Genomic DNA, 23,639 nt, shown 5'->3' with positions numbered 1-23,639 from the left:
AGATCTGATTACGGTGTTTATCTTTCAAAATGACGGTGGTTTTTGGATTTTCACTTCGGTCACTGATGGAGAATATTCAGTTAACATGACTCCCGGTTTTGTGTGTTTTTCCACACAGAGTTTCCTCCTCTCCTAAAAGTTTGATCTCACAGGAAATGGCAAATCACACAACTTTGTGTATACACCACACACGGAGAAAGCTTGTAGACATGCTGTCACTGGATGGACATTTTCTGATATAATCACACACTCACATATGTGTGCATTTACACTACACAGGTAAATGCACACACACACACAGCAGGTGTGTTGTTGTGTTTATCAGCTTGTGAAATCCAGCGTGTGACTTTTGGCAGGAAATGACCCGACAATGTCTTCCAGCTGGCCAATCAGAGCTGAGCAGGGAGGGGCCAGCTGTAGCCAATCATTTATCTTTTCCCAAACAACTCCAATCAAACCGCAATTTGATACAATTACAACACAAAACACAAACATGGCTGAAAAATGATGTGGTTTCTGTGTGTGTGTGTTTTAGATGCAGGAGATAGTCTGTGTCTGGGTAGCTGTTTGGTTTAGTTTGAGGCTGTGTTGTTTTAACGCACTTGATAGTCCTCGTTATGTTCAGTGTGTTGGTGGTACACTGCAGCGTGGGAGAGGAACACAAACACACCAATAAGCACAAAACAAACACACACAAACACTCCAACAGCTCACTGTGAATATCTGTGATTTACAGCAGTGCTCCAGGAGTCGTTGCTTTGTTTTTTGGGAGGCAGTATTGAATTTTACTACTTAATTCTGCCAACTGTCCACACCAACTACCAAATTTGGACCCAATCTGAAACAGACTCGTGGAGAACCTGGCATGCATAAATTGAAAAAAAAATCCATAACAGCCCAACGAGTATTGGACCCAATCAAAAAGGAATTTGACCCATAAAGAGAGAATACTAACACTGGCAGCAAAATGATGCGCCAAAAATTAACCAGCAGCAGCAGTTGAGAAGAGCAGCAATAGTACAGTACAGTACAGTACAGTACATGCAGTACTTGAAATCCTTAAAAGTGTTTTTGATTTACACCAGAAACAGATCACTTCAGCACATGTCCCAAACGTCCACCCCTCTGTAGCATTACCTCCCTGTAGAAGGTGATGACAATAATTGTCTTATCCACGTCATATTTTATTATCATTGTATGAGTAAATACTCACAGTGCCATGGTTAACCTTTTCACATAGATACTGGTGAACATGGCGGTGACTAAGCTTTTGGATAGACCTGCAGAACTAAACGCCTTTTAAAGTTTATGAAGTTCCTGCAGTTTTGTTGCTCTTATGGTAAAGGTTAGGTGTACGTTATATAGTAATTCATATGGTATTTCTGTATCTACAGCAAACATCTCTAACAGCAGCTGTTATGCGTTTCCTCCAGTCTATTTGTCTGTTTGCATTTCTGATCTAAAGTCTGTCTCTCACAAGTGGTGGAAACTAATTTTCCAACCTCCCTTATATCTGGTGAAACCTCCTCCTTGTCGCTGTCGCCGTCGATATCGATATCTGTACATTTTCAGAAGGTCAGAGCCTTTCCGAACACAGTTGAAACATACCATTCAACATTTTGTCATATCATGATCACAGAAATACCCTGAAATATTATTATACGGCCATATTAGCCACTCCTAGTGAGAGTTATTGTTTTTCTGAACGTGTGTGTCATTCTACAGCAGTTTGTCATGTTTGTATAAATGTATGTCTGACCCCATTTAGTTACTTCACATGTCTTGGACGGATCGGATAGCGATCTGATCTTAAAAAACCTACGTGTAAATGCATCCAAGTAGCTTTCAAGACGGATTAAAAACCTCTGGAGGTGGTTTGAGATGCTTCTAGCCAGATGTTGAAAAGGTGTAAATGCATCCGTCCCTCCAAGACACATGAGTAATCTTTAGCCCTCTTATTGTGTAACTACATCACTGAACAAATATCCGTTGACTGGGTTTCTTAATACATTCATGGTTATGGATAGTTGTTCGCTAACACTGTAAGAAAGACAGATTGCAGTCATATTTGTGATCTGGCCAACAGAGACGTATATACGTGACTAACTGTAAATGAAAGTGTCTTAAATCTCATCTGGATTTTATCCCAATACGAGACACTCAGAATGACAAGTGTAAATGGTGCCTGTGTGCCTGTGTGCCTGTGTGTGTGTGTGTGTGTGTGTGTGTGTGTGTGTGTGTGTGTGTGGTGTGTGTGTGTGTGTGTGTGTGTGTGTGTGTGTGTGTGTGTGTGTGTGTGAGAGAGTGAGTGTTTCCGCAGCAGTTAAAGTGAAAGTTTTATGCCCCCTCCGACACCCTCCTGTGCAGGTGTGGAGCCAGCCGCTGCTCTAGACCTGAACCCCCGGTGTGTGTGTGTGTGTGCGTGCGTGCGTGCCTCCCTCTCTGGACTGGAACTACAACACATCTGCAACCAGTTAACACACACACACAAACACAGTTACCATACATTATTGCATCACTCAGCATTTCCTCTCCCTCTTTCCATCTCGTGCCATATCACAAACCGGCATTGAACTCTGTGTTCTGTTTCCATCAAAGCATTAAACAAACTGTAAAGCAACAAACTGCCAACACCACCAAAGCTGAACTACTGAAGATTTTTTAGACACACAATCCGAACAGATAGGACACTAGCTAAAAGTATCAGTTTTGCATTTTGTTGAGTTAACTCCTCTCCTCTCCTCTCCTCTCCTCTCTCCTCTCCCCCCTCCAGGGAGTTAAAGGGAGTCGTGATCAGTCTTAGCTCTGGTGGTCACCTCCTGTGCTCCTACATGGGTACGGACCCCTCCTTCTTCTCCACGCCCAAGGTGGACGCCAGGGAGGCCGACTACGAGCAGGTGGATGCTGAGATGAAGAAGCTGCAGAAGTTCATCAGAGAGGCCACCAGGACTCAGGGTAGGAGACTGTTGGCTAGAACAGACAAGTGGGCACAAGATCTTACAGCAGAAAGTTTTAAATCATTTAGTGTTTTTTAATTTACATTACTTCAGTGAATAAAATATCCAAAATAAAGACAAATGTCTGTCACAAGTTCCCTAAGCCCAGACTGAGACCTTAAAGTTTTTTTTTTAGGGAGTTTAAAAAAAAAAAAAAAATTTTTTAAAAAGTTTAAGTGATGAGAATTTATGCTGTATTTTTGCTGTTTAAATGAAAATTGTTATTGATTCATCTTCTTTTTATAGACAAATTGACTTATCGCCTGTATTTGTGAAATATTGACTGAAGAACATCATTGGTCCAGTGTTTTAGGGTCAACCTTAAATGTTGTGATTTTAGACATCCTGCCTAAAACCGACGCTGAGGAGGACCTGGTTGTTACAGCTGGTGTGTGCTCCAACATGGACAGCCAATCGGTAAACACACTTAAAACACACACACAGACATTGTGTGCACATTTACAACTACAGGCGCAACCACAGACAGACTTATCATTCCCTTTGTGTCTGTCTACAGCAAGCTCTGATCCAAGATATCGACGGTATGCCCGTCCCTTCGGTAACCGTACAGGTGAGCCGCACACAACACCACAATTTCCCTTTCCTTGTTGACTCTTTTCTCTTTCCCCTGTCCCATCTTGCCCCTTTCTTTATTTTTATTTCCCTACATTTTCTCCTATCTTTTTTCTCTGCTTTTGTTTTTGTGTCCTTGACGAACCTTAACCAGTGTTTCTCTCTCCAGGTGAAGGTGAAGGCCAGCTGTGTTGTTCATTCCTCCAAACTGACCGTCAGCATTCAGCCTCCTCTGGCCATCACTCAAGACCAGTTTGTCCTGGAGCCCATGGGTCAGTATTTCTTTTAACTAGTTTGTCCTCATGTGAAATGTTCTTCTATCTTTCCCGAACCAGCGCACTATTACTCTAGATAATCCACAGACCTATTATTTTATACTAAAAAAAGAGTCATGATGAATAAAATACATGATGAATAGATCATACTTTTTGTAATTTTAGTGAACTGACACTTTAAATCAAGACTGAAAATCGATGAAAGAAAAGTAAAACGAGACTGAGGCCTATGGGAAGCCTATATGGCAGAAGGACATACATCACCAGATAAATCAAAACTTCATTTTAAAGAATTCCTTAAGATAAAAGAAACGGCAAAAATAATAATAATAATAACCTAACCCTAACCCTGTAATGTCATACAATAGCTCCTTTAATTTTTAAGGAAAATCTCGCATTGCTTTATGCAGCTGGTTTTGTATAAGATCTTCCATCATCTAATGTCATCAATCACTTTTGTTCTTTCCCAGCCTTTCTCTGTCACTCACTCTCTCAATCACACACACACATGCAACACACACAGTTTGTCAGCTCCTCTCCTCTCCTTCATATCGTCCTCCTCCACAGTCCAGACACCACACACACAGCGAGTGACTAAGTGAGTGAGAAGTGTGTGTTGGTGTGTATTTGTTCAGACCTTATCAGCCTTTACAGTGTGTGTTCTGTCGTCTGGCTGTCGGAGAGACTCGGCCACCTCAGGCAGATGGCGGTAACTTTGATCTGAATTACCCAGACACTGCGTACACACAACCTCCTAACCCCAAACACTGAGATCTGCCGTCGGTTCATTAAAAGAACATCACCCATCCTGTAACACAGCGTTTGCCGTTTAGTTTTAGCTGTTAACGCGAGTCTGAGCGTCCTGACTGTTTCGTCCGTTTGACTCTTTCCACCTTTTGTGTGCATGTTGACGTGCCAGCGTAAATTTACAGTGTGTGTAATGCAAACCAGTTGGGAGAGGCTTTTATCAGAGGCTCCTTATAGTACCATGAGAACACACGTTTTAAAAAATCTGTGGCCCCATTGGGAGTTAAACCTCTAACCCTGGCGGTGTTGGTGCCTTGCTCTGCCTGTTGGTGTACTTATAGGAGTGGGATGCTGTCTGTGTGAGATCACACCTACAGTTTGTTTTCTGTGGTCTGAACCAAGAGTGGAAAAGTTTCCTTTGTTGCATTCTCTGCATTTGATTTTGCTTTAAGCTGCCAAACTATATGACTTGGAAAGAAAAGTCATGTGACTCATGAGTAGCTTCATTATTAGCAGAGTTTCTATGACCTATGCTGCCAAGTTAAGATTTTTTCTGAAGACAAATTGGTCCAGTCCTCCTTGTCTTTCTCGTCTGTTGTTTTCATTTAAGAAAATATTACTAAGAAGCTGAGCATCAGTCCATGCTTTTGTTATGCTTGGCTTTCTAAGCTGCCATTTGGCTCCACGTTACCCACGTTTTGTCGCCTTTTTTGGTGTAGTTATTTTCGGGAGTGAAGCGCACGTTCACCCGATTTCAAATGCCTTTGGTCTTCTTAGCAAAACAAACTAAACTGAGAGCGTTCTCTGCAGCCGTCCAGAAAATCGGGCTGAGGTCCTTCTAAAAACGGAGGTCGTTTGGCATTGAGCGAGTAAAGGTGGAAATCATCATAACATCTGTCAATCAATCACATCAACTATTCCCACGTATCTCTTACAAAACAGTTTTGGAGCCACTGGTGTATATGAGATCATAGAACAAAATACACATCTACTGTAGGCTTCATATCTTCTCATGCTAGAAAATTTGGCTCCTTTGAAGGTGCTGCTGCATTAAGACAATGCATGTCCACAGGCAGTAAAGACAGTAATGCAGTAATGAGTGCCTCCCAGACCGCTGAAGAAATCGGACAGTGTACAAAAGCAACAGCTCCAAACATTGTTGGTGTGAATGTAGCTTTTGTTTTCCCTCTCACCACCTTTTTTTCCCTTCATTTTATTACTTTTTAAGATCTTTGTTGCTTTCATCCCGAGCGACTTCCAGTAATTGCACCAGGGGAATAAATCTGAATCCCTTTTTATTTCTCAACACTACAGGAATGTCATGGCTGGACCTCCGGGTTGGGTTGGAATTTTGCAATTTACTATTTAGTACAAATAAAATACTGTCATATTGTCTTGAAATTAACCAGATTACCACTATGAGGTTGTTAATCCCACTAAATATTTTTCAGTAGATGACCATATGTCAAATAAAATGCTACAGGTTATACTGACATGACGTGGATGGTGTCAGTACTTATTTTTCGAAGGCATGTCCGCAGGCACAGAAGCTGGATCAGCACCAGAAAAATGTCATTTTTTTTCCTCCAAAAACTACTCTCGACATTTGCTGAAACCATCATCCATCAGAGAGGAGTAGTCACAAAGCTTTTCGAGAAGGACCAGTATGGATTGTGAATTTATGACTTCAAGATGTGAGCCGCAGTCTCAGGCGGTTGGAACCCCATCCATTTATTGTGAGCCCTGAATCAAACTGACCACTTCTTTCCCATGATTCATGATGCGTCTATGCTGAAATGTAATGCGTTTTACCACAGTGCATTCTTATCTGTACATATACTGTACGTGACCTCTGCAACTGTTAATTCAAACATGATGCGCTTTTCTCACAACACGCAGTATATTTCCTGTAAAGTCTTATGTCAGTTCCTTCCATTAATAATGGTCACATATTTTATATGACTTACATTTCACATTTTGACATATTTTATAATACACGTGTTTTGTATGTATTTTTTCTATGCTTGAATATGTCTGTGTCCATATGTTCAATATTTTATTTCCGTCATACAACATGTTAATGTTGGATTGTAAATTGTTTATATCTGCATTTGCATTTTCTCATTAATATTGTGAAGAAAGCTAATTTGGCCATTTTTACATTTAACCAGGTTTGTAATTGGCTTTATTATTAAGTATTATTATTATTATTATTATTATTAATATAATATTACGTAAGCAAGTGTATGAGGAAGACTCAAGACAGAGAAAGTCTTGCTGTGACAGCAGGGTTGCGGGATGTAAAGAAGGATCATAACATAAAATTATACAGCTGCGTATTCAAAACAATTGAATCGGAATTTTGTTTAACTTCATCAGTTTCCACATGATGCTAAGTGAAAATGGTGGATCAACAGTAAACAGTAAATATTTATTACTTTCACTCGTCTCTCATCATGCAACATAAACTGTAAACTAAACTGCTGAAAGAACTTGGTGCATGAGCTGTGGCAGCTTCCATGTCTGAACAGACAACAAAAAAGCATGCCAACAAAAACTCAAAGGTAATCAAAAGTAAATTTATTGAAGAAGATGCTCCCAAAAAAAAAAAAAAAAAGTGTCTGGATTCCTCCGCTTGGAGTTTTTCTTCTTGGCAGCAGCTCTCAACGTTTCACTGTTTGTATGGAAGATCAGAGGCTGTGACTCACTGCACCGTCACGTTTACGCCACTAAAGAGACGCTTTGTTTACAGGAGTTTAGGTAGCGGTCAAACGGGTCAAATTCAGAAGCCTCTCTCACACACTCACACACACACACACACACACACACACACACACACACACACACACACACACACACACACACACACACACACACACAGAGTTACAGACATACACACCCAAGTCATATAAATACTTTCACATATATATCCATGGACACATCAAGTATAAACACGTGTCACCCCAATGTACTGTTTAAATATAGACACACACACTTGGAGTAAAATAGCTGTGTGCGTGCGTGCGTGCGTGCGTGCGTGCGTGCGTTCGTGCGTGCGTGCGTGCGTGTGTGTTTATGTCACGCTCTTTTGTCTTCCTGCACACAGAAATCTGGCGCTGGCTTCCACGAGTCAATCAACAGCTCTCTACTGCGAAACATGAGAGGCACTGAATACAGACACACACACACACACACACACACACACACACACACACACACACACACACACACACACACACACACACACACACACACACTTTGTCTTCTTTCTTTCTTTCTTTCCCTCCACTCTTCTCCTCCTGTCCTACCTAAGTGACCCCTTGCTGGCCCGCTTTGGCCCAGAATGGCCTGGCACAACTCTGAAGCAGCAGGACCACCGTGGCTGACCCCTACTAGTCAGATTTGGCCCCGAACCGAGTATTTCACATCCGTTACAGTCCTGGAAAATTAGGAAAAAATAAATTAATGGAGTCTCGGTGAGTTTTAATGAATGCCGGTACTTGGCTCAGAGGAGCTGGATCCCAGTCACACAGTCAGAGTTTACTCTGTGATTTTGTCCAGAAAATTGCAGCTCGCTTTATGGATTGCAGGGGAAGTGGCTGAGCTGTAGATGGAAGGCTGCCTGGTATGAACTATGTTGCTGCATTTTGCAGGCTGATGTAAATCATACACCAATAAAATACAAAACAGTAAAACAATCATTTCCATTACCCGGAAATGTTTCATTATGTTAATATTTCACTGTTGAGGTGCAAATAGTTTGCTCGGTTCGGACCTCTGGAATGTCTCAGTGGTTCAAGTTCAACTTTTGATAACTGTTTTCTGGCTGGAAAAACAATCAAGGCAATTAGAGCTGTGTCAGTAAAATTAGGAATGGGGACATCATCTTTATGTGCCAGAATCAGAAAAATGCAGACAACTGTGGATGAGAGTTACGCAGCTGTACAGGTTGGTGTAAATCAACCTACTGAAATAACAACTCTTAAAGGACCAGTGTGTAGGATTTAGTGGCACAGAGGTGAAGTTGCAGATTGCTACCATTTGAATACAGTTCAGCCTTCCCATTGTGTGAGAGAAACTACAGCCCCCGAAAAACTCAAAAATACTATGAAAAGACCATATCTAGAACCAGTGTTTGTTGGTTTGTCTGTTCTGGGCTACTGTAGAAACATGCCGACCTCCGTAGAAAAGAGGACCCGCTTCCACCTGTAGATAAAAACTGCTCATTCTTTGGTAATGAAAACACAACAGTTCTTATTTTCAGGTGATTATACACTAATAAAAAAATACTTATGAATATAACATTCCATTTCTGACAATAGATCCTTTTAAATGTTACTTGAATCGTACTTTGATGCATGTATCTATTGATATGACAGACATTCACTGCTCCAAGCAACCACTAACCGCTTCTGCATCGACTGAAACTGTTGTTGATGGGACGGATATGTCACTCCTTCTGATTGTGAGCGCGAAACAAAACATAATGACCTGTCTGCCAAACAAAAATCAGCTCACATTAACACAACGTCAGGCTGAATTAAATAAATGAAATGGCCATTCATTCTGACAATAAAGGTAGCTGGTAGCACCATGGTTTGAAAAGCACTAGTTTGTGCAAAATGTTGTAGGATCCTTAGGAAAGCAATAGTGTTCATAGTTGTTCTGAATGGTCACAATGGAAAGGTGGGGGGCTGTCATAGAAAGCGGGGCGACACAATAATTGTTTAAACTGGGATTTTACTCCTCAAAGGAAAAGTGACAGAAGTAGCTGTGTAAAGAATGAAAAAGGAGGTAAAACCCTGCATACATTATCTCCTCTGTACATTGGGCTAATTGTTGTTTGAAGTGGACCTAAAGGTCCGACTGTCCTTTTGAAAAGTTACAGAAATTATTGGTAAAACTTGCCCCCACAGTTTGGACCTGTTGGACCACCCAACAACAACTTTGCTTGGACAAGTCAATGCCATATCCATTATTTAATATTAATATAATTGCCATAGACAAGCCAGACCATCAATGAAGAATGTTCCCGGTCCTATAGAGAATATAGTTTTCAGAGTTTAAGGTGACGGCAGACTGCGAAAAAGCTAAGCTTTCCATCATCTTTTAATAATACAGGATAGACCAAATTAGAGCCCCTGGCTTAAGATAGGCAGCAAATAAATGTCCTTCCATTAGAATTTGTGCAAGAGAATGTACAGGTGTGCCCCGGATGTATTTAAAAAGATTGTAAGTAAAATTATAAAAATGTCATAAAATCTCTTTGTAAGTCTGGTATTCATATACAGTACAAACCCCTCGTTTCTCGTTTGTTTCCATTTATCCTCTACCCTTTTCTTTTATTCTGATGTCATTTGATGACTCATTTTAACCTTTTCTTTTTGCATGGTATAAACAATGCCAAAGAAAGGGAGCAGTAACAAGTAGCTGTGACAAAGCAACGGGTGTTGTGTGGGAAAATGTGGCTGCAATTTAGAGAAACACTATTGTAGCAACACTAATAACAACAACACTGCTGCTGTGACACCTCCTCCATCTGTTTCTCATCATCGCTTTATCTCCAACGCCCCCCCCCTCTCTCTCTCTCTCTCTCTCACCTGCTCATTTTCTCCTCCCAACATTGCTGACGTATCTGTAATCTGTAATCTGTGTGTGTGTGTGTGTGTGTGTGTTTTTTTTTTGTGTGTGTGTGTGTGTGTGTGTGTGTGTGTGTGTGTGTGTGTGTGTGTGTGTGTGTGTGTGTGTGTGTGTGTGCACTGACGTCCCATGTGTCTTTGATTCTCTGGCTCAGTGTGCGTCCACACTTGTCTCTGTGTGGTGTTTGTGTGTGTTCAGTATAAGTGCGAATGTCAACTCAAGTTGATTTCCAAACTTTTTTTTGAAGGGGTTTGTCACAGAAAACAAAGGACAATAAAAGTGGTGATGTGTGCGCGTTTGTGTGCACGTGCTGTTCAGTGACGGAGGGGTTGCTTGTGTGAGGAGGAGGGAGGAAGAGGAGGGGAGGTAGCGCCTTCTGACTTTTATTGTTATTCCAGTTTTTATTCGTCTCAGATGGCGACTCAATCCCCTGTTCACCACACACTACCTCCTTTGTTCTCTCTCTCTTTCGTACTCTCACTCTCTCTCCCTTTTTGACTTTTCCTCTTTTCATTTCTGTACTTCCTCTCTTTCATTTATCATTCTGTCCCTCAATGTCTTTATTTCTTCCCTCTCCACTTCCCTCTCCACTCTATTTCTGCCTTTCTTTTCCTTCTCCGCAACCCCTCTTTCCTCCGCTGCCTCTCTCTTTTTACTTCCCATCCTTTCCTCCTCTCTGTATTGGTCTGTAGCTCTCTTCCTCTCCCTCATCAAACACATATACTGTACACTCCTGCACAAGGGATCATTTTCATACACATGACCAGGGGTGTCTGCAGGGTCTTAAAAAGTGGAAAAAAACACCTTAAAATCCAATAATCTCACATTGTATTGATCATGCTGTAACAATTACAAAACAAAACAGACAATACCAATTTTCCTTCATACTTCATACATCATTTTGCCAGTATGGATCTATAATGGGTGTTAAATTGCATTTTGAATGCTCTTAAAAAGGTCTTAAATGTATTAAATTGAATCTGCTGAAACTCTGAAACCTGGTGAAACTTCCACTTTGCAAGTTTGGTGTCAAGCAGCAAAAAGATGGTGAGATAAAGTAAAACTAAAATGTACGTAATTTTGAAATTAGTTTGTTTTTCTGATTAACATTCAGTTCTCAGTTAATTTATGAGTCATATATCTAAGAAATAACCCTAACCCAACCAAATGGATTTTCACTGTTTGTTTGAACTGCTCTGTGCTAAATTTTTCACGTCCACACTGCCAAACCATCATCCTCATCATCCTCATCATCAAACATGATATGGAGCTCTAATCAAAACACTTGAATCCAGTAAAGTAAAACTAATGCTTGTTTTTCATTCAGAAGTGAGTTTTGAAAATTAAACCCGCCATGTTGGACATTTTATCTCTCTGAGTGAAGATCAGGTTGGTTGTGTTTAAGATCAGACCCTCAACAGCGAGTCGACCTGATCCTGACCTGTGGAGGTCGAAGGTCAGTGTTTAACACCACCGACCGATGGTCAACTCAGATTCCCTCGTTTGCCTCTGAATGTCACAAGATGTGTGATTATGCACACACACACACACACACACACACACACACACACACACACACACACACACACACACACACACACACACACACAGAGGTGAAGAAGTAGCAGACCAGGAATTTACCCTCCAGATTTGTTTTTCTCTCAATGTTTTGCTTTTTATATTATTTGCACATGGCAAAGAAAGGGTGGAGACACACACACAACACACACACACACACACACACACACACACACACACACACACACAACAAGCACACACACGTCCCTTCCCCATCTCCTTGTGAGGTATCGATCCCCATCTCCACCCCTCTTGACCTTCCACCTCTTTCAAACATTCAGTACTCGGTTTAACCTGAGCTGTCAAGTACTATAACCTAAGGATAGCTACAGCACACACAGGCGCACACACACACACAGGCGCACACACACACAGGCGCACACACACACACACACACACACACAAACACACACACACCTACACAGGAAGATATAATCAAACGACTGTTCTCAGGGCAACTTCTAAGTCCTGATTTTTGCCAAAATACCATAATATTGAATTGATCTTTGACCCCACAAACTGTCATGAGGCTGTTTTCTTAAAAGCAACAGAAGGCGACTTGCGGCTTCTGTAGATAAAAACATAATGGTCATTATATACTAATTAAAACAATAATTATTCATATTATATTACAGTATATCCTCCTAAATGTCATACACTGGACCTTTTTTAAAGCATGCATTGCATGTGAATCAGGACTACCCAGCATATCCGGTGTTTCCTTGGAGCAGTCGTGCCTGTTAGAGCTGCAATCATCAGTCAGTTAGTCGACTGAGAGAAAATTTGTTGCTATTGTCATTTTTTCAAGCAGAAATGTTAAATGTTAAATGCACTTTTGGAATTTTTTTTCTTTTAGTATTTTTCTTTATTTTATACTAAACAATTAATCAATTAATTGTGAAAATGAATCTGCACATTAATAGATAATTAAAGTAATTGTTAGTTGGAGCTTTAGTGCAGGTGCTGAATGCTATGTGACCGCAAGTTGCAATGACACACACATGATCGTTCAGGGCAGAGAAGGAAGGTCAGAAGCAAACTCAAACGACTAAAATGGTGGAAAGTTTTAAAGACAAACAGAGAACTTGTCCCTTCTACAATCCCCAAACTCTCCTGTCTGCAAGTTTAGTTAGTTAGTAATATCTTATACATACAGGGAGGATTCAGCTCTCATCTGCTGCCTAGTGGATATACTTTTTAATCCCCCAGATACGCACACGGTACCCTGACAAGTATATCAACAAAGCAGATACAAAATGTTGTATATAAACACAGATGGGAATGCATGCTGTGAGAGAGGAAGAGGTACAAAGGACAAATGGGTTGGAGAGAAGAGGAGAAGCTGAACTGGTAGGGAGATAGAGAAGAGATTGGTAAAATTTTAGAAGGAGAATAACTCCTCCTTCTCCAGTGGAGGAAATAGAGGGTGCAACTTCGGGTTAAAGAAGGTGTTGAAGAAATTAAAAGTTGACAGAAAGTTAGAAAAACAGAACTCATGAGAGTGAGTAGAAAGTAGAGGTGGAGGAAAGTCGTGAGAGAGAGGAAGGGAGAAAAGGAGCTTGTGAAACAGGGGGACGGGGATTTCAGTCTCCTTTGTGGAGTTTGTTTGTGTTGGCAGTGGTGTTAATGGGTTAATGTGCCTGAGAACGCTGGGACCAGTCTGAACAGTCTCACTGGGTTGGACCTCCAGGTCACACAGACGGACACGTTACCTGGAGCTCACAGGTCCGACGCCCACAGCAGCCCCCTGACCTGTCCAGATGTGCCTGAATATATGATGACAAGCTGAAGAGAAAAGAGGCAGAGATGGATAGAGGGAGAGAAAGAGAGAGGGCGGAGGGATTACTTTGTGTCATCTCTTGGTGTTGTTTGTTGGTCTTAATGGCCCTGGGAACACTTAAAGCACTTAAACCAGTCTGACCAATTTGACCTTCAGGTCATACAGGTTAAAAGCCTTCTGCTGACAGACAGCATAACACAGAGAGAGAGAGAGAGAGAGAGAGAGAGAGAGAGAGAGAGAGAGAGAGAGAAGGACAAAGAAGGGAGGCAAAGATGACGGGAAGAAACTGAGGGGAGACAGGAGAGGAGGGTTGAGGTGGAGACGAAGAGTGGAGGAAAGATAGAATTTACTATACATACAGTATATATTGTCAGCTGATTTTGGATTATTACAGATGACTTGGTATCTATATATATATATATATATATATATATATATATATATATATATATATATTCATAACAAGATGTTTCCTGCTGGACACAAAATGTCTCCTACTTTCAGTCCAGAAATATCCAACGTTATTTTCCAACTGTAAAATCTGTCACTTAAGTCTCTTAAATTACAAAGTCAAAGGGAGTAGTTCAATATTTTGGGAGTTAAGTGCTGGAACTATTTCTCTGCAGGAGCAGTGATTTACTGGCATCTTCGTCACTGTGAGGTTGCAGGCAACCAGTGGAGAGTAACTGCACCCAGGATGAAATGGTTCCAGCCTTTAACTCCCCATAAAACCACAAATCTGTTCTTACCGTTCAGATATATCGTGTTAATTAATACGTACGTGCTTGTTGACTATGTGCTGTAGTCAGTGTGGTGTGTTCTTGTGTGATTTGTTTTGTCTTTTACTGGGACACAGGCGGCGTGATCAATAATCAAATAAGCATATTCCCCAAAAAACTACTCCCTGTTTGTATTAGAAAATTAATATTGGCAGATTTGTCTTATTTTGTAAACTCTCAGTATTGATTTCACTACTGGCCTTAAAAAAAATCACCTGAGTTCTCGTGGTGATACCGATAGAGAGATGCATAAGAGGAGGCTGTAGGAGAAGGAACATGAAAAGGAGCAAGAAAAAGGGATGGCTGCTAGAGAGGGGAGAGGAGTGTATGAGAGGGAGAAGGAGGGAGAGAAGAAAAGAACGGAGAGAGGAGGTCATGCTGTCAGGGCGTCTGACAGAGTGTGGAGAAAGTCTCTGTCTGCTTTTTATCGTTTATCTTGTCCTCTGTCTGTGGGAGGGGAGGTGTCGTCGTCTCTCCTTTCATCTCCTCCCATCCATCTCGCCTCCTCCTGCCCTGTCTATCCTCAACTCGAGAGGCTCTCTCTTTGTTGTGGTGTGTGTGTGTGTGTGTGTGTGTGTGTGTGTGTGTGTGTGTGTGTGCGCATACGAGATGAAGGTCAGTGACGTTCTGACTATTTTAATAAATACATTTTTAAAAACGCGATGTTATAGTCAGAAACAAATACTTTGAAATACACACACTCACCTCACTTTCATTCATTGCACATACACTTTTTCCATTAGGATGGAGCACACACACACACACACACACACACACACACACACACACACACATACTTGGGGTTCAGTCACCTGTAACAGGCCGAGCTCAGGAACATCACGCCCCATTACACCACCACACCACTGTGTGTGTGTGTGTGTGTGTGTGTGTGTGTGTGACTGCATGAAGCCATTAGCTGTAATATATCCTTTCCTCTCCGTCTGTATTTGATCCCTGCTTTTCCTCTCCAGCTTGTTTGCTCTCTGTCTCTCTCTCTCCCTCTCTCTCCCTCTCTCTCCCTCTCTCTCTCTCTGTTGGTTTTAGGGTATTTGAAGGGAAGCTACAAGTCATCGCCCCTCTCTCGTGCTACATGTAATTTCAGCGTTGTGTGTGTCTGTGTGTGCACTTGCTTGGATGCGAGTTGAAGTTCTGGTCAGCGTTGTTAATCCTCTGTCCTCACCTTGCCTGGAGATGTTTAGCATAAGCACATCTGTGTGTGTGTGTGCGTGCGTGTACACATTAAGGGGTCTGGTTAGTATTGGGTTCGCTGTATCCTGTCGTGTCCACACCTAAAAAAATGCTGACTCTTTAAATTTGTGTGTGTGTGTGTGTTTCCTTATCCATCGTTCAACGTCTTTCTTTAAAGAGAACCAGATTAAAACCGGAACTTCTGTTTTAGAAGTAAGAAAACCTCATTTAAAATTACATTAACGTTTGTAATAACACAAATTACTCTAAAAGGGTAGTCGAGTGATCTAGTATTGCATTTCCAAACACTTGGTGCACTCACAAAAGACAAATTTAAAGGTCCAGTATAAGTATTAGTATGTTCAGTACAAACTAAATACGTCTCTGATTTGCCTCCAACTGGGGACCTTTGTGACATGTCAGTCCCCCTCTTTCGCTCTCTCATATCATTTCCTTTCATGTCTCTACTGAAGAAAAGTTGTAAAATGTCCAACAAATATCTGGGGAAAAAAAGTTTCTCTGCTTTTACTCAACAGGCTGATGGTTGTCAAATGTCAAGCTATGACGGGAAGGAGTGAACGTACTGTTTTAGACATCAGAGATTGCAACTCAAAACAGGAAAGATAGCGTGGTAAAGGAGGACGGTTTTACTTGTAATATACGTAGTGCCACGGATGAACTCATTAATTGTTTTTTAACTTCATTAAAACTTAGTGTGCTGTACTAGATACTAATTTCTCTTCAGTAATACGTTAGTGAAACAGCTGCTAGACAGGAACTGGAGACTTTCTGTTTTCATGTTAATGTGAACATGACTTTGTTCTCTCTCTTCAGGCGTTGGTTCCTCCACAGTCGTGGCGTTTTCGGCTTTCCTCAATGGCCGTTACCCCCCTGCTGACCTCACTGGAGACATCACTGTGTCCTACAGCTCGCCGACAGGTAAACACATGCACACACACACACAAGTTTAATACTGAGGTCCATGTGCGCTAGCTTAGTGCCAGTCGAAACTGTTATTTTAACAAGATGGGCACATTTTGGCAGCTGGGTTTTCCAGAAACATTGGTGGTAATACGTTTAGAATCAATCAAACTTGCTCTGCACCTGTTTGGCTGTAACAGTGTTGAGTGTTCTCTTGTTATTTTTTCTGTAAGAGCAGAGAACGATGCTGACTGACGCTCTTATGTAGAGCTATTTTCATTTTCTTCATACATTTAGCTCAGACAACTGTCAGTAACACCTGACATGGCACAAAAACATCAGAATTTTCATTTGTTTGTAAACTGAAATAACATAATTTACAGAGCTGGCGAATATCTAGAATTCAAAACACGTCTTTAAATGAAACCCAGGACTTTCTGTAACAGCATTAATGTAAGTTACATTTTAAATATAGTTGCAGTTTGAACTGTAACATCACATCCAGTGTTCTGTAACTGTGTCTGTACACCAGCTGCTAACGGGGCGCTCACTTGACGTAAGGACATCTGGGCTGTTTCCAGACAAGCCCAGTTCATCCCCCTGTTCCCTCCAGGCATCTGTTTCCAAGCCCTGCAATATTTCTGGAAGATATTACTTTCCCCTGCAAACCAACAAAACCACTCTTTATTTAAAATGTCACAGACGTCCTTTTTTTAAAATACTGATTTCAGCATTCGTTCAAAAAGCAGCTTGTTTTCATGCTATTGTTTCCCTTGGATTACATTTGCTTTGGCAGGCCTCTGTTGGTGGAACAGTTTCCCCTCCCCAGAAGCACATTTAATGTGAAATGTCTGGAAATATCGGGAAGTGTTTCTTTTTTGTTAGGCTTTATTGTGATGCTAAAAATAGCTGAAAATAAGGAGTATTTCAATGAGCCTTGTAAGCCAAGCAGCTGGGGTAGAGTATGTAAAGGGCTGATCTCGTGTTTTGGAAGGAACCTGTTGGACTGGAAGAAGAATTGGAGGAGGGTTATAAAAAGTTGGAGGAAGAAGAGGCACGCAAGGATGGAAAAAAGTGAACAGAGTTGAGGTAGGCTAGGAGTTAGGGGACGGCGGTAAGGAGGTGAACTCTGCCTGGGTGGAGGAGGAAAGGGAGAAAAGGTGGAGAGAAAGGAGGTACAGTATTTTATACCGCAGATTGAGAGAAATCCATTGATAAGTGAGGTCCAGCACTGATTTTGGGTGATAAGATCTCACTTGCAGTTTGCATACTTCCAACGTTCTTCCACAGCAAACTGGGAAAACCATTTCCTTATGGATCTGGCCTTGTGCATATGAACACTGTCATCCTGAAACAGGAAAAGGCCTTGACTGCAGCAAAGCAGCCAAGCCCAAACCTTTAAAAACAGCCCACAAATGATCATACTTTTGGCAGTTTATAGTGAACTGTGTGTATCTCTGGACTAATCTGAGATGTAGGTGGACATAAACAAGCTACCAGTAAATCTGCTGTACAGTGCATGTCAGGGATGTTACTTTTCATTTGCATTTGTGCAGCTTTTTCTAAAATATGTCCAGGATATTCTGTAAGGTCTGGTGAAATAAAAATATTAGAATATAAATCATCAAAATGCTGTTAAAACCACAGCTGCAACAATAAGTCCATTAACAGAAAAATACTATTTTCACAAGCAATTAATCATTAATCAATTTTTCATGCAGAAATGACAGAAATGCTGTTTTCAGCCTCTCAGATATGGAGATTTCCTGATTTTCTCTGTTTTACATCATTAACTGAATATCTTTATGTTTTAGACTGACAAAAGAAGACATTCATTTGGGTTATTCTATACATTAACAGTGTTGGGTATAGGACTGAAAATCTATAAGTGCTATTACTATTGAGAAACCTACTCAAGCAAAAGTAAAAAAAACGTACATGGTTAATAAAATACTCATTACATTTTAGTATTTTTTAAAGTGTGATTACTACTGTGGTTATAAGGTCACAAATTAGTATTACATTTGGTTACCTGCTTTCTAAAGTACACTAATTTAAAAGCCCAACAGACCACAAGCTACAAGTTAATTTCATTATCACAACATCAAATATCAACGTTACACACGAAAAATGAACATAGCCAGCGTTAGCTAACTACATTTTCACCTATAGTTGGTGAAACTTACTTCAATGTGCTTGCAGAGGTTAGAAGAGGACTTTTTAAAAGTGAAGATCTCAGCAGGTCTTCATTGATTCTGGTTTAAAAATGGCCACATGTGGTCAGGGATTATTACCGGAAGCTGCCTCTTATTTTTCATTCATCATTGCATCACGGTGGAAAGACAGGTGATGCTTATTTTTCTTCAGGGCAATTTGCAACTAGCAGTCAAGGTGCTCCTCGCACATTAAATCCCTGCATGTTACAAAGGTATAAATGGCAAATAAAGAACATGAGTAGCAAAAACTTTTTACTCGTGTGTGTGTTCGTAATCTGTTACTACCCACCCGAGTACATAAAGCACTCACACATTTCTGTTTTCCCGCTAATACACTCAGCAGTGATCCAACCATCATGTGGATCTGCTCTAAACTCTGGTGGTGAACTGCAAAGTGGTCATCTTAAGAGCGTGTGTGTGTGTGTGTGTGTGTGTGTGTGTGTGACTGTGTGGTTGTGTGTTCCTGCAGTGATAATCTCCATTAATGCCTCGTCTCCTCTCATCCTCTAAATGCTCTCCCGGTATGGGAGGAATGCATCACTTTGTCTCTATCTCTTTCTTTCTTTCTCCGCTCCCACCCAGGGGTGATGATTACGCCTTTACACCACCCGCCCCTACATAACACCATCCCACCCAGTGGCTACTGTGCCCGTCTTTAAGCCCTACAAAGGCTCTGACATTTAAGAAGACTGTTGACTCCTTAAGCCCTTCAAAGGAGGCGCGACGGTGGCTGTAGTCGTTACAATCTAGAAAGAATTTCATTAGTGCCTCTATGTGATTTTCCTAGCACCCTGACAATGGGCTTTACCCAAACACACTTAAGGGGGATCAAGTGGTCAAGTCGGCATTTACAGTACATTGTTAGCTCATATACAATGGGCATTTTCATCAGAGCAGTCAAAGATAAGTTGCGACTGTGCAGATAATTTCCATAAAGCACGGCCAGCCGTGATTCATTGGTTGCTAAGCCAGTGCGTGTGGAAACCTAGGGAGCTTGTTGGCAGTCATAATTGTTTTCTGCTGTTTTATTGAGCTTGCCAGAGTGACCAGCATCTCCATATGTTGATGTCTCCAGGAGGCTGCAGTATTTTTGTTAGGTCCTTCCTTGTTTAACTACATTGTCAGAAATCCATTTGCAAGGAACGAACTGTATGTAGGCCAGCTGATGTTGTTGATGTTGCCTCTGCCAAGCAGATCATGTTCTCAGCCCTGATGTTTTGTAATGTAGAACAAAAACTTAGTAACAGATTTGGTGGAAAGTTAGGCCACTGTCCAAGGAACAAGTGATTCGCTTTTGGTGCTGAATTTTTAAAAAGGATTTCATTTGAGCTTTTTTTCCTAATAAACTGCAGCACTTATTTGTACTGTATGAACAAAATATGGCACATGACTGGATTGCCTGGCATTTTTACACCCTGCGTGTCAGGTAGTTTTCACTTCAGTTGTTATGTTGTTATACATACATACTTAATAAAAACAGAAAAGCTTCCATTTATGTACTTATTCTTACATTTGTACACTAGGTTGAACTAAAGGATTGTTTGTAGCAATTAGTCATGATATTTTAAAAGACATTCTATAGTAGGGCTGGACTCAAACCTAGACCATCTGTTCTGGTTTTTACAAAAACACCACCCTCACCTGTACTTGGAGAAAGGACATAAATGCAGAGGTTTGAAAAATTAAACAGTTAGTTGACGACTGACGGAGGAAAATCCAACTGTAATGTGTTTGAAATTACACTGATTTGACGGAAAAGGGGGTCTAGGAAATTCTGAGATATTTTATTGTTAAGAATCTAAACCATTAGTTATAGCACTCCGATGTTTCTGTAGTTAATTATACAAAGGAGCACCTTCTCAACCTTCTCAGTTATTATTGAAGGCGTGCAGTCATGACATTCAGCAGATTTTTTTTTTTTCACCAGCTAATGGATCCAGAATTTCACTCATTTCAGTCTGTCTAATTTCTCCGCCGTTACAGGAGAGTCTAGAGCAGGAAAGACTGATTGAACACTGGCTGGCAGCGGGCCATGAGCGGCTACCGTGTGAGTGTGTGTGCTGCGAGTGCCTTCTTGCTCCATTTGACATGTCCTTTATGTTTAACTGGAGCTCTCACTCAGCATCGACGCTTTTAGTTCTTTCTCGCTTTTCTTTTTTTTATTTTCCCTCCCGTCCTCTTTGTGTTGTTCTAGCCTTTTTTTCCCTCATTTTCTCCCCTCCACTTCTGCTTTTGCTTTCTTTTCTTTGGCGGTGGAGAGTGGTGAGAAGAGGTTGAGACAAAGTAATGACAGAAGTTAATGCGTATTTTATTTTCATACTGATAAATATGAACACATTTGTTGGTATGTTCATTTTTAATCAGAGGCAGATCAGCCATAAAAGTCCCAGTGTGTCACTCTGGTTGAAAAATTTCTCGAATGTTATGACAGGTTTTATTTATTTTTCTGAAAAAAATTTGGAGCATTTCTTACAAAAAATCTAAAAAAACACGTAGAATAGGAAATACAATTAATCAACAATTTGGCCTCAAAAGTACATGAATTTAGTATGCAGATTTAATAGAATACTTGTTTTCTTTGGTTCTCAGTATTGTTAATCAAATACATGTTGTATATTTCACATGAAATAACAATTAAAAATATTTAAATAAAAGACAGAATTATGATGAGCGATGGAGGTAGAGTTATTGCAGGAAAGAGAGATGGCAGAAAAGAAGTGTGACTTTCATCAGCTTTAATAACATGTGAACTTTCTGACTCAGCACCTCAGTGCCTTTTCATTGGCCCGCAACCTGCCATCTGCTTCTCATTCACCTTCGCAGGAAATCCTCTTCGACCAATCAAATCAGAGTTTAATCTGCCAGACTTCTATTGCTGCAGCCTAAAGGTTAGAGAAGCAGGAGGCTGACTGTTTAAATCCCAGAGCAGCTGGGAAAACCTGGCAGCGAAGAGCAGGGATAAGAGATGCTCTCCCTTCCTGAAAAAACCCCCCCCAAAAAAACAAGTCCCTTTCGCAACGTCTTCTCGAGTGTTATTTTCATATTTCAGTTTTACTTCTCAGCCTTTGTTTGTGTTGCTTAGTTTGGCAGATTGCTAACAGCCCTTCAAATAGGAGACAAAAGCTGGTAAAAAGTCAAGTAAAACTTCATACACACAAAAACCCTCCATAATATAAAAAGAGTTTTAATTTTAACAGATTTTTAAATTTTTTAATGTAGGTATCTTCTCTTCCTTTAAATTACTTGAACTCTTGATACTCATCAATTTATAATAAATGGATATTTTTTTCCCTCCAGATTCTGTCAGACCAATTTTCATGCTAACCCCTTGACGAGTAGCTATTTAATTTTGGATTTGGACATCTTACCATATTCTAGATCGTTTTGGCTCGGTCGGGAGGCTGCGCTCTCCTCCAGCGGTACTTTCCAAGTGTGTGGGAAGGCGAACAAAGTACTCGCAGGGTGTTTTTTAAGTTTGTGTGTATCCATCTGCAGGGAGATGGAGGTTTTCCCAGGGAATCCCCTCCTCTTTGAACAACAGAGCCCAGTTATCCCAGTGCTGCTTTGTTACTGGTCTTCCCTGAATACAGCTAGATAGCAGGAGTGCTACCTCTCTCTGTTTCTGTTTCTGTGGTCTTTCTGAATTTTCTTTTTTAACCTTTTAACCTTTTGCTCTTCCTCTCTGCAGAGCTTAATCCCAAAGGTAAGCGTTCAGTTTGTAGTGCTGGATAGAATAGAGCCAGTAGATACACACACACACACACACACACACACACACACACACACACACACACACACACACACACACACACACACACACATTTATTAAAAAAATACAAGCATGTACACATATACATATATTTGCTGTATTTTGGGACATAGATTTCAGTATTCTCATACACACACATAATCAAAACTGCACTTTATGCATTCCAACGCGCGCACACACACACACACACACACACACACACACACACACACACACACACACACACACACACACATTACTGTATATACAGGAAGAGACCGCTGCCTACTGTTTATGTTCCTGTAACGTGATACTTGGCAAGAGTCTGTACACACAGACACACACACTTGTACACACATACACACTTCCTCACTGTATGGAATAAGTAAATATCCATTTTTATCCTTTTATACTCTGTGCAGTTTACACAGAAATATCATCTGTTTCACATACACACATACAGGCGTACGGAAACGCATTGACTCACATGTCTCAGCGCTGAAAGAGACACACACACACACACACACACACACACACACACACACACACACACACACGTATTCCAGCAGTAGTGTTCCTAGTCGTCAGCCAGTGTTTGTTTTAGTCCGTCTGAGTTTGTGTGCTTTGATACAGAATAGGATGTCCTGTAATCTATAGTGGGCTTAGAGGCCCTGCAGTAGTGTACACACACACACACACACACACACACACACACACACACACACGGAACTTGAAAAGTTGATTCCCAACTACGGTTCAGCTCGAAACGGGTGGAAACTCAGGCTGGTTTGCTAGATAGCACCGAGGTTCCAAGAATCTTGAATGGAAGCGGTTCAAGAACTAATTTGGTAGAAAGGGGGCCTGTGAAGCTCAGTGTGGTGGCTCGGGCCACTGTGAGCTGAGGGAGGTCAAATGAACGGCTAGCCACCTGTCACTCAGTGTCCATGCCCTTTATTAATATATATAGTATAATCAATATGGTTTAAGCAGCTGAGTTATATAAAAATTCACCCCCCTAATACAGATTTTAACATAGGGGTTTGTGGGGGATTGACTTGCTTTTGGAACCACCCTGAAGTGGTCGTTAGAGGAATTGCAGTTTTTTGGCATTCACGCGCTTGATACTAGCCTATGAGGGAAAAGAAAAGGCAGAAAAATGTAGAGTGACCGTACAGCCAGCTGATAACAATACGTTATT

The 23,639-nt window shown here is 41.0% G+C and overlaps 1 protein-coding gene across 2 annotated transcripts in view; it reads left to right on the top strand.

The window, feature by feature from the left end:
• Positions 1-23,639, top strand: part of bbs9 (Bardet-Biedl syndrome 9) — a 171,592-nt gene that overhangs the window by 28,149 nt on the left and 119,804 nt on the right. Inside the window, exons 10-15 of one of the 2 annotated variants that reach the window (XM_051406575.1) lie at positions 2,774-2,955; positions 3,337-3,413; positions 3,514-3,567; positions 3,739-3,841; positions 16,391-16,495; positions 22,382-22,396. In XM_051406575.1, the coding sequence (XP_051262535.1) occupies positions 2,774-2,955; positions 3,337-3,413; positions 3,514-3,567; positions 3,739-3,841; positions 16,391-16,495; positions 22,382-22,396 (536 nt within the window). The remainder of the gene's footprint in view (positions 1-2,773; positions 2,956-3,336; positions 3,414-3,513; positions 3,568-3,738; positions 3,842-16,390; positions 16,496-22,381; positions 22,397-23,639) is intronic. The other variant, XM_051406576.1, reaches the window with a different exon arrangement.

This window comes from Dicentrarchus labrax, unplaced genomic scaffold (assembly GCF_905237075.1).
Source record: "Dicentrarchus labrax unplaced genomic scaffold, dlabrax2021, whole genome shotgun sequence".
Lineage (NCBI taxonomy): Eukaryota > Metazoa > Chordata > Actinopteri > Moronidae > Dicentrarchus > Dicentrarchus labrax.
This window is presented reverse-complemented; position numbering and strand designations above follow the sequence as displayed.